This window comes from Echiichthys vipera, assembly GCF_963691815.1.
Source record: "Echiichthys vipera genome assembly, chromosome: 6".
NCBI classification, from domain to species: Eukaryota; Metazoa; Chordata; class Actinopteri; order Perciformes; family Trachinidae; genus Echiichthys; species Echiichthys vipera.
The window spans coordinates 16,232,624-16,245,106 of record NC_139831.1 but is presented as its reverse complement, the minus strand read 5'-3'; the positions used below and the strand labels follow the sequence as shown (position 1 = coordinate 16,245,106).

At 43.0% G+C, this 12,483-nt stretch overlaps 1 protein-coding gene across 1 annotated transcript; it reads left to right on the top strand.

The window, feature by feature from the left end:
- Positions 1 to 41: 41 nt before the first annotated feature.
- On the top strand, positions 42 to 12,098 carry LOC310947990 (uncharacterized protein; the record flags this gene model as incomplete). The annotated part of the gene is made up of 6 exons (XM_083914981.1): positions 42 to 2,494; positions 4,322 to 4,398; positions 4,687 to 4,745; positions 4,944 to 5,675; positions 8,080 to 8,835; positions 9,633 to 12,098. 6 exons carry the CDS (start codon positions 42 to 44, stop codon positions 12,096 to 12,098), a joined length of 6,543 nt encoding a protein of 2,180 aa, XP_083771107.1.
- Between the last annotated feature and the right edge of the window lie 385 nt (positions 12,099 to 12,483).

The following is a 12,483-nucleotide window of genomic DNA, read 5'->3' as shown; positions in this document are numbered from 1 at the left end:
TTGTAGTTGACGGGGATAACTGCGTCTTTTCCTCTGGATTTATGATGGCTTGTATGTGGATAATCGCTCGCAGAGGCCGATGGCAAACACTGTTTGTCATTCTTTGTCTTTTCAAGCTGAGCTCGGTGACTGGACAGGCTCGGTATTCCGTACCAGAGGAGCAGGCAGAAGGCTCTTTTGTTGGAAACATTGCTAGAGATTTAGGTTTGGACGTGGCGAGGCTCATATCAGGTAAAGCTCGTATTATTACAAAAGGAAGCCGACAGTATGTCGATTTAAACCGAGACAAAGGCACCCTTGTTATTAAAGAGCGAATCGACCGAGAAGAGCTGTGTGGAAAGACGACGCCCTGCAGCTTCAGTTTCGAGGTCATATTAGAAAATCCTATCCAGCTTTATCGGGTAACAGTGGAGGTTATAGACATCAACGATAACAGCCCGTCGTTCCCAAAGGATGACATGAATTTGAAAATAGCTGAAAGTGTAACATCAGGGACTCGCTTCTCTTTGGTGAGTGCTGACGATCCTGATGTTGGTATTAATGATATTCAAAAATACATACTTAGACCCTCAGATCATTTCAAATTGGAAGTACAGAGCCAGCCCGATGGAGGGAAATTTCTCGAAATGGTTTTACAAAACCCGTTAGACCGAGAGAAAGAGGAAAGTCACACTCTCGTACTGATTGCTTCAGATGGAGGGGAGCCACACAGATCTGGGACAGTGCGTATTCATATCACTGTGCTAGACGCTAACGATAATGCGCCAGTGTGCAGCCAGCCTGTTTATAAAGCAGATGTTAAGGAGAATTCTCCTGAAGGAACAGTTGTGACTTCTGTTAGTGCAAATGACGCAGATACAGGAGTCAATGGTGAAGTGACGTATTCTATAGCTAATGTTGCCAGAGATGCGAAGCAGCTTTTTGAAGTAAATGTTAAAACGGGAGAAATTAAAGTTGCAGGTAAATTGGACTTTGAAAAATCTAAGACGTATCAATTAAATGTTCAGGCCAGTGATCACGGCGGATATTCAGACACGTGCAAAGTTATTATTCAAATAATTGACGAGAATGACAACGTCCCTACAATACAGCTAATGTCATTTTCTAACTCCATATCCGAGGATTCTCCTCCTGGTACAACTATAGCTGTTATTAATGTTGATGACGAAGACTCTGATGGTAACGGTGTTGTCAAGTGCGCCATTAACTCTGACATACCTTTCAAAATCGAGTCTTCATTAACAGGATACTATACTATAGTCACCGAGAACTTCTTGGACAGAGAAAGTATTCCTGAGTATAATATCACCATAACCGTCTCTGACCAAGGCTCTCCGCCTCTAGTGAGCAGTAAAAACGTTAATGTAAAAGTGTCTGACGTGAATGACAGCCCACCCAAATTTGACCAATCAGAATATAGTAAAACTGTTCCAGAGAACAACTCTCCTGGGTTTTCTGTGTTCACTCTCGGTGCTAAAGATGCCGACTGGGGCCAAAACGCTCGTGTTTCTTACTTTCTGGAAGAGAGAGAGATAAATGGAGTGGCAGTGTCTTCGTTAGTGTCAGTAAATACAGATAATGGTGTCATTCATGCAGTGAGGTCTTTAGATTATGAGCAAATAAAGTTGTTTGAATTTAACGTAACTGCTCGTGATGCTGGATCCCCTCCTCTGAGTTCAGTGACCACAGTCAGGATTAATGTCCAGGACCAGAACGACAACCCTCCTCAGGTTCTGTACCCAGTCCAGACTGGTGGCTCTCTGGTGGCTGAAATGGTGCCTCGTTCAGCAGATGTGGGCTATCTGGTGACTAAAGTGGTGGCTGTTGATGTGGACTCTGGACAGAATGCCTGGCTCTCCTATAAACTGCAGAAAGCCACAGACAGGGCGCTGTTTGAAGTGGGCTTACAGAATGGAGAAATAAGAACTATCCGCCAAGTCACTGATAAAGATGCTGTGAAACAAAGACTGACTGTTATCGTGGAGGACAACGGGCAGCCCTCTCGTTCAGCTACAGTCATTGTTAACGTGGCGGTGGCGGACAGCTTCCCTGAAGTGCTGTCTGAGTTCACTGACTTTACACACGACAAGGAGTACAACGACAACCTGACTTTTTACTTAGTGTTGGCTTTGGCTGTTGTCTCCTTCCTCTTCATCACGTGTTTAGTGGTTATTATATCAGTGAAAATCTACAGATGGAGACAGTCTCGCATCCTGTATCACTCCAATCTCCCTGTGATTCCATATTATCCACCACGTTATTCAGACACTCTGGGGACAGGGACTCTCCAACACGTGTACAATTACGAGGTGTGCAGGACGACTGACTCCAGAAAGAGTGACTGTAAGTTCGGCAGAGCCGGTAGTCAGAACGTGCTGATAATGGACCCCAGTTCTACAGGGACGATGCAGCGGATACAGAGTGAAAAGAGCATCCTTGATGAACCTGACTCTCCTCTAGAGGTGGGTTACCCGATTCATCATTCTTCACAAACGTGCAATGCATTACCTTGTCCTGCATTTTTATATTACAGACATCATTTATCTCCATGGCATGTCTCACTGCCTGCTCAGAATGCATCTTCAGTACCACTATTGATGGACAGCTCCTGTCAGAGTTTAGCCAATTAGTGAGAACAATTTGGTAATGAAAATGCACACCATAAATTACCTTCTCTGATGCTGAACTTACCAGCATTTAATTTCTGTACATGGGCGGTTTTTTTTCTGTTAAAATCAGAAAATATTTTTGGACTCTCCTTCCAGCTATCTCTATTTGTTTGAAGCGAGAGAGCACATGGAATATTATGTTGAAAGAGTGTTTCCAGTTAAAACACATAATGTGTTTCATCTTCATTACTATTTGGCTTTATCTCTTGTCAATTAAAACATGTGTAAGATGCATTTTGTATTAAATATTTTTAACTTATTTTTTAACGTTCCTAAACACTTTGAACTGCTATTTAATGATCATGTCTTATGTTAGGGACTGTACTTGTCATCTTCATATTAGACTCTAAGGGCCGCTGTTGGTCTTCAAAACACATTTGGAGCTTTTGATTTGCAGCTACACCTCCAGCACTTATCTTGGCGTAGCGCGGAGAGCAGGACATTCGGTCTTCATTTTCACCAATGATGTATATACTAATGCATTCGTTGTTGCATTTTGGAATATAAAGCAATCAAAATAAGGACGATACGGATTAATAGGCTGCCTTTTTTCAGTATACTTTTATATGCATTTGGGTGGATTGCCTCGGAAATATGCCTTTTCTAAGCAGTGAATCCACGGTTACATGGCAAGTACGGGCCTTCATCCTTGTTTTTCTCATTGAAGGGACAGTCTGTCAAATCCGCTACTCTGTCCCAGAGGAGATGAGAAAGCGCTCCTTTGTCGGAAATGTGGCTGAAGACTTAGGCATCGACGCTAAAAGACTGTTATCGGGCGGTGCCCGAATTGTTAGCGGTGATAGCAGCGAGTATATTAGGCTGGATGCAGACAAAGGGATTCTTGTCGTGGGAGAAAGAATAGATAGAGAGCAGCTCTGCGGACAGACAGCGCCCTGCAGCTTGAATTTTGAAATGATTATGATGAATCCAATGCAACTACACAGCGTTGTTGTGGAAGTGTTAGATGTTAATGATAATGCGCCTGTGTTTCATGAGAAAGAAGTGCATGTAGAAATACTAGAATCTGCTCTTCCAGGGACCGAAATATTACAAGAGAGTGCCACCGACCCCGACGTTGGCATAAACGCTTTACACGGCTATACGTTACACCCAACAACCCATTTTAATATTAAAGTCTTATCCAGCCCAAATGGTCATAAATATGCACAGCTGTATCTTTCTAATGGTTTAGACCGTGAGAAAGAGGAAAAGATGCTTCTCACGCTAACTGCTGTGGACGGTGGCGAACCACAAAGATCAGGGACACTAAAAATACATGTAACTGTCAGGGACACAAATGACAATGCTCCGGTTTTTACGCAAACAATTTTCAAGGCGTCTGTTAAAGAAAATGTTCCAAAAGGAACATTAGTGGTGAGCTTGAGTGCAACAGATGCAGATGAAGGCATGAATGGCCGTGTTACATACCACTTTAATCGCATGTTTAGTAATGTTGCTGAACTATTTAATCTGGACGAAAACAGCGGCGATTTAACTGTAAACCGCATAATTGATTATGAAGAGAGTAAAATATATGAGATAGGTGTGCAGGCAAAAGATCAAGGTGGGCAAAGCACATCAACCAACGTAATAATTGAGGTGACGGATGTAAATGACAACGCGCCTGTAATAACACTAACCTCTTTTTCAAGTGCCATCGCTGAGGATTCTCCTAGCGGGACCACGGTTGCTATCATCAACGTAAAAGACTTAGATTCAGGCAAAAATGGTAAAGTAGACTGCTCAGTTGACGGCAATATCCCGTTTGCAATCCACTCATCTCTAAAGAATTATTATACTCTGGTCACGAACGGTGTCCTTGACAGGGAACGTAATCCCGATTACAATATAACTTTCACGGCTGTGGATGAAGGTAGCCCACCACTCTCGACTAACAAGACAATAACACTTCGTATATCCGACGTCAATGATAATGCCCCTGTATTTGAACAGAGTCTTTATGAAGCTCATGTCATGGAGAATAACTCACCAGGAGTATCTGTGTTTTCCCTTAAAGCGCACGACTCTGACTCGGGGCAGAACGCACGAGTGTCTTATCTGCTTATTGATAGTCAGGTAAATGGTAACCCTATATCCACTTACATATCTGTTAATGCAGAAAGTGGTGTTATACAGGCAGTTCGATCGTTTGACTTTGAGCAAATTAAAACATTAAATATTTTTGTGAAAGGACAGGATGGGGGTTCCCCACCTTTAAGCAGCAATACCACAGTTAAGTTAATTATTCAAGATCAGAACGACAACCCTCCTCAGGTTCTGTACCCAGTCCAGACTGGTGGCTCTCTGGTGGCTGAAATGGTGCCTCGTTCAGCAGATGTGGGCTATCTGGTGACTAAAGTGGTGGCTGTTGATGTGGACTCTGGACAGAATGCCTGGCTCTCCTATAAACTGCAGAAAGCCACCGACAGGGCGCTGTTTGAAGTGGGCTTACAGAATGGAGAAATAAGAACTATCCGCCAAGTCACTGATAAAGATGCTGTGAAACAAAGACTGACTGTTATCGTGGAGGACAACGGGCAGCCCTCTCGTTCAGCTACAGTCATTGTTAACGTGGCGGTGGCGGACAGCTTCCCTGAAGTGCTGTCTGAGTTCACTGACTTTACACACGACAAGGAGTACAACGACAACCTGACTTTTTACTTAGTGTTGGCTTTGGCTGTAGTCTCCTTCCTCTTCATCACGTGTTTAGTGGTTATTATATCAGTGAAAATCTACAGATGGAGACAGTCTCGCATCATGTATCACTCCAATCTCCCTGTGATTCCCTATTATCCACCACGTTACTCAGACACTTTGGGGACAGGGACTCTCCAACACGTGTACAATTACGAGGTGTGCAGGACCACTGACTCCAGAAAGAGTGACTGTAAGTTCGGCAGAGCCGGTAGTCAGAACGTGCTGATAATGGACCCCAGTTCTACAGGGACGATGCAGCGGATACATGGTGAAAAGAGCATCCTGGATGAACCTGGCTCTCCTCTGGAGGTGAGACGTTTGACATATAGTCTTACTAAAGAGTGGGTTCCCTTTTGATCTTTCGTTTATCTGGTAACCCCTGAGGAATTTTCAGAACCACAACTAATGAACAGCGTCACTGACTGGAGGTGAAACGTCCTGTTCTGAATTGCTTCTAAATGTACTGTGGAGCAGGCGTTTAGTGTTGCATTTAACAGTGAGTATTTATTGTTATCCTTTACCAGAGCAGTCATATAGTTTCACATATTCCAAAGCTGTATACATTTAGGTCCAGTTTAAATTGATGCACATGCAGGGTTTGTTTTTGTTTAAATTAATAACAGTTATGTAGTAATTTTGGTCACAAAAGACAACACGAATCAAAAGTTGTTTTTTTTTTCTATAAATGTCAATATCATTCAATTTCTGCGTTTTTATGTAGAATTTGCAGCTCATCTGGCCCAAAAGTCTATCCTAAATCATATGTAATGTTCTGCCTGTGTTCGTGATATTCATGCTTTGAACAGTAAGGGACGCTGTTGGTCAGTGAAAAGAGTGCTCAGAGTTGATTCGCTGGAGGCAGAGCCCTCATTTTTCCTTTTAGCAAGGGGAGAAAACACTCTGTTCTTCATAAGCAGGATTACGGCCACAATTTCATTCGGAGCAAGGACTTTAAAATCAAAGGATTTCTTGAAGCAACTCACCTTTCCCCTGTGGATTGTACATCGGGCTGTTGGTATAATCTTTCCTTATTTGTGTAATGGCGTTTGAGAAATCTCCTTGCGGAAAAAGGCGTTGGTATTGCAGGTTAATATGGCCGTTTCTTTTGTTCCTTTGGTGTTTCAGTTCCATTGTGTCTGGCCAAATCAGGTACACAATTCCGGAGGAGCTTAAAAAGGGCTCACTGATTGGTAACGTGGCTCAAGACCTTGGTTTGGATGTACAGAGGCTTCGTTCTGGCCGTGCCCGTATTGTTACCAGACAAAGCATCCAGTACACTGAGCTGAAAACAGACAAAGGCATTTTAGTCGTGAACGAGAGAATAGACCGAGAGCAGCTTTGTGGAGACGTAACACCGTGTAGCTTCAGCTTTGAGGTGATTTTAGAAAATCCTATGGAATTACATCGAATAACAGTGGAAATAACTGACATAAATGACAATTTCCCAACGTTTAGAAATGACGAAATTAAATTTGAAATAAGCGAATCTGCTACACTGGGATCACGTTTTTTGTTACCCAGCGCCGAAGATGCAGATGTGGGAAGTAATGGTTTACAAAAATACATAATGACTACGGGTGGCATTTTGGGTTTGAAGCAGCACTCAAATCCAGATGGTCGAAAATATGCCGAGATGATTTTACAAAAACCATTAGATAGAGAAAGCGAGCCACGGATATCACTAAAACTCATCGCTGTTGACGGTGGATCTCCATCTAGATCTGGTACAGTAAATATAGATATTACTGTGCTTGATGCTAATGATAATCCTCCCATCTTCAACCAGTCTCTCTACAGGGCTACTGTCTCGGAGAATGCATTAAAAGGCACCTATATCACGACAGTGAATGCAAGTGATGCAGACAGTGGATCAAATGGTCTGATCACATATCGATTTTCAAACATGAAAGAGCATCTGGCTGACGTATTTCATTTAGACGATGTTACGGGGACCATAACAATTGTAGGGCAGGTGGATTATGAAAAAGACAAAAAACATGAAATTATGGTCGAAGCTATGGACCAAGGAGGGTTGACCGATTCAAGTAAGGTGCTAATTGAGATTGTAGACGTCAACGATAATGCACCCGTCATAAACGTGATGTCATTCTCCAGCCCCGTGCCGGAGGATTCTGCCTGGGGTACCACAGTGGCAATAATTAATGTTATTGACGCAGACTCAGAGCAAAATGGTCAAATTATTTGTAGAACCGACAGTGCCCTCCCATTTAAAATAAAATCAACATTAACGAATTATTATGCATTAGTAACAGACTCAACTTTTGACAGAGAAGTTGTACCGGAATATAACATAACTCTAAGGGCCACCGATTCGGGATCGCCATCCTTGTCAAGCACAACAATATTGCGCCTGAAAATATCTGATGTGAATGACAATGCCCCCTTATTTGATAAAATTAGCTACGTTGCTCACATTACAGAAAACAATTCCCCAGGAGCGTCCATATTTTCCGTCAAAGCACAGGACATAGACTGGAATCAAAATGCTAGAATATCGTACTATCTAGAGGAAACACAAATCAATGGTAGTCCTACCTCTTCTTACGTCTCCATAAACGCTGAAACTGGAGCTATCTATGCAGTGAGGTCGTTTGACTATGAACAGATTAAACAAGTTCAGCTAGCAGTAAAGGCGCAGGATGGAGGCTCCCCTCCACTCAGTAGCAACGTGAGTGTGAAAATACTGATTCAGGACCAGAACGACAACCCTCCTCAGGTTCTGTACCCAGTCCAGACTGGTGGCTCTCTGGTGGCTGAAATGGTGCCTCGTTCAGCAGATGTGGGCTATCTGGTGACTAAGGTGGTGGCTGTTGATGTGGACTCTGGACAGAATGCCTGGCTCTCCTATAAACTGCAGAAAGCCACCGACAGGGCGCTGTTTGAAGTGGGCTTACAGAATGGAGAAATAAGAACTATCCGCCAAGTCACTGATAAAGATGCTGTGAAACAAAGACTGACTGTTATCGTGGAGGACAACGGGCAGCCCTCTCGTTCAGCTACAGTCATTGTTAACGTGGCGGTGGCGGACAGCTTCCCTGAAGTGCTGTCTGAGTTCACTGACTTTACACACGACAAGGAGTACAACGACAACCTGACTTTTTACTTAGTGTTGGCTTTGGCAGTAGTCTCCTTCCTCTTCATCACGTGTTTAGTGGTTATTATATCAGTGAAAATCTACAGGTGGAGACAGTCTCGCATCCTGTATCACTCCAATCTCCCTGTGATTCCATATTATCCACCACGTTACTCAGACACTTTGGGGACAGGGACTCTCCAACACGTGTACAATTACGAGGTGTGCAGGACGACTGACTCCAGAAAGAGTGACTGTAAGTTCGGCAGAGCCGGTAGTCAGAACGTGCTGATAATGGACCCCAGTTCTACAGGGACGATGCAGCGGATGCAGAGTGAAAAGAGCATCCTGGACGAACCAGACTCTCCTCTGGAGGTGGGTTACATAATTCGTCTCTGTGCAGTTATTTCTCCCTCTGTGTTTAGTTACAATCATTGTAAACTGTCGCGCCTTATACCTACATTTCCAGCACCATGGACAGCGTCTCATTTTTCGTCCCTTGTTTCTTTATTCATATTTAGAACTTTAAAACAAATTTTGACAGCGATATCTTTTTATATCAGTTCACACTACGTTGCCCTTTGTTTGAACGTGGGCTATTTTGTATGACTCTCTTGTTCATGTTTTAATTTACTGTTGTGTTTACTGATCTTCTTCAACCTCTTTATTTACTACTTTCTAACTAGGCAGGATTTAACTTAATACATTAACTACTTTTCTTATATTCAGCACTGCAGAACTGAACAGTTCCACACAATGGCTTGGTACTACTGCTTTATATCGCTGGTGTATGATTTTCTTTTTCATCCTGGTTGAGATATTGCTGGTATTATTTTTCAGTCGGAACATGTTGTTTTGTCTTCTTATCGGTTCCCAGAGTAGACAACACAGACAATATTTTATCATTTTCAGTTGGCCCGGTTCTTTCCCCCGTTTGGACTCTAAGGGACGCTGTTGATCAGTAAAACAGAGTCCTTAGTGTCGTAGAACTGTGAGGAGAGAAAGAGGAGAGAAAGAGGAGAGGGAGAAAGACTGACTTTCATACCAGGAGGCGTTCGACAGGAATACAGTCGCTCTGATAATCCATTTTTGCTTTAAAAAAATGCAGCACTTTTGAACTGGAGTGTAGATTGCGTATACGTGTGTGGATTATAATTTGCAGTTACATTCAGGATTCCACTCGTAACGACATGGGGATACGCCAGCACCGATGCGGAAAATGGCTGTTGTGTTGGACTATTACATGGCAACTGTTCGTTTTAATCTCCATGTTTTCCACTATCAACGGTCAGATTCGTTATTCGGTACCGGAGGAGATGAAGAAAGGTTCTCTCATCGGTAATGTAGCACAAGACCTTGGTTTGGACCTGAAAAGACTCCGTTCTGGTCGGGCCCGTATCGTGACCGGAGAAAACAATCAGTATACCGAGTTGAAAACAGACAAAGGGATTCTAGTGGTGAATGAGAGAATAGACCGAGAGGAGCTTTGTGGAGACGTAACACCGTGCAGCTTCAGCTTCGAAATTATTTTAGAAAATCCGATTGAACTGCACAGGGTGACAGTAGAAATATTAGACGTAAACGACCATGCGCCAACTTTCAAAAATAACGTAATTAATATGGAAATCAGTGAATCTGCAACAGCAGGATCTCATTTCGACTTAGAAAGCGCATATGACCCTGATGCAGGGATTCACTCCTTGCAAAAATATGTTTTAACTCCAAATGATAATTTCGTTTTGAAGCAACACTCCAACGCTGATGGAGTCAAATTCGCTGTGATGCTTTTACAGAAGCCATTAGACAGAGAGTTGAAGCCACACCTCTCCTTAAAGCTGATTGCAGCAGACGGAGGAACTCCGCAGCGATCTGGTACAGTAAATGTAGAGATCACTGTTCTTGACGCCAACGATAATCCTCCTGTATTTAATCAATCGCTTTATACTTCTACTGTGACAGAAAATGCACCCATCGGCACTTATGTTACTACTGTGAATGCTTCAGATGCCGATAGTGGATCTAATGGCTTGGTCACTTATAGTTTTTCTAATGTAAAGGGAAATTCTGCCGAAAAATTTGAAATTGACAGTTTAAATGGCAAAATAACTGTTGCTGATAATATTGATTTTGAAAAGGACAAAAAATACGAAATAAGAGTAATTGCCAAAGACCAGGGTGGCTTAACTGACGCAACCAAAGTTGTCATTGAGGTCACTGACATAAATGATAATGCTCCAGTTGTAAATATTATGTCCTACTCCAGTCTGATTTCAGAGGATGTCCCTCCGGGCACTACTATAGCTGTTTTTAATGTTAAAGATGCAGACTCTGAAAGAAACGGGCAAATAACGTGCTCAATAGATTTGAATCTGCCCTTTAAAATCCAGTCTTCTCTGACAAATTATTACAATTTGCTCTCAGATGTATTTTTTGATCGTGAAACGAAACCAGAATACAACATTACAGTAACTGCAATCGATTCAGGGTCACCCGCACTTTCTACTAAAACAACTTTACACCTAAAAATTTCTGATGTAAACGACAATGCTCCCCTCTTTACTAAACCGAATTATTCTGCCTATATCACTGAAAATAATGTCCCTGGGATGTCAATATTTAGTGTGAGCGCGCAAGATTCTGACTGGAATCAAAACGCAAGAATCTCGTACTTTCTGGAGGACACGCAGGTCAGTGGCAGCCCAGTTTCTTCATATGTGTCCATAAACTCAGAAACTGGACTTTTACATGCAGTGCGCTCATTTGATTATGAGCAAATCAAACAGCTGGTTTTCGTCGTCAAAGCGCAGGATGGAGGCTCCCCTCCACTCAGTAGCAACGTGAGTGTGAAGATACTGATCCAGGACCAGAACGACAACCCTCCTCAGGTTCTGTACCCAGTCCAGACTGGCGGCTCTCTGGTGGCTGAAATGGTGCCTCGTTCAGCAGATGTGGGTTATCTGGTGACTAAAGTGGTGGCTGTTGATGTGGACTCTGGACAGAATGCCTGGCTCTCCTATAAACTGCAGAAAGCCACAGACAGGGCGCTGTTTGAAGTGGGCTTACAGAATGGAGAAATAAGAACTCTCCGCCAAGTCACTGATAAAGATGCTGTGAAACAAAGACTGACTGTTATCGTGGAGGACAACGGGCAGCCCTCTCGTTCAGCTACAGTCATTGTTAACGTGGCGGTGGCGGACAGCTTCCCTGAAGTGCTGTCTGAGTTCACTGACTTTACACACGACAAGGAGTACAACGACAACCTGACTTTTTTCTTAGTGTTGGCTTTGGCTGTAGTCTCCTTCCTCTTCATCACGTGTTTAGTGGTTATTATATCAGTGAAAATCTACAGGTGGAGACAGTCTCGCATCCTGTATCACTCCAATCTCCCTGTGATTCCCTATTATCCACCACGTTACTCAGACACTTTGGGGACAGGGACTCTCCAACACGTGTACAATTACGAGGTGTGCAGGACGACTGACTCCAGAAAGAGTGACTGTAAGTTCGGCAGAGCCGGTAGTCAGAACGTGCTGATAATGGACCCCAGTTCTACAGGGACGATGCAGCGGATACAGAGTGAAAAGAGCATCCTGGACGAACCGGACTCTCCTCTAGAGGTTGGCTTTGTCTTTTTATAAAGTTCTATAAATCAGTGATTTAGTGTTATTAATTAATTGTTACTATTAGGTGCTTGTTGTCTTCACAAACAATTACGCTTAGATAATTAAAAGCCTTAAGTACTCATGATTTCACGTCATCTGAAAATATTCACCTATCTTTGCTTACATAATTACACGTCTAGAGTTGAACTGGATGTTTTGTCAGTGCTTTGGTCGTTTTCGGTGCCTTTCAGTACCATGGATAGGGCAACATTCAGGACAATTTCGGAGGATTTGCATCATCCACTGTGTTTCCTCTGTGTTCAAGTTGGCTGTGTGTGTGTGTGTGTGTGTGTGTGTGTGGCGGGGGGGTTGCGTGTGTGTGTGACAGCGAGTCTGTACTTTTGAAATTACTGTGCATACA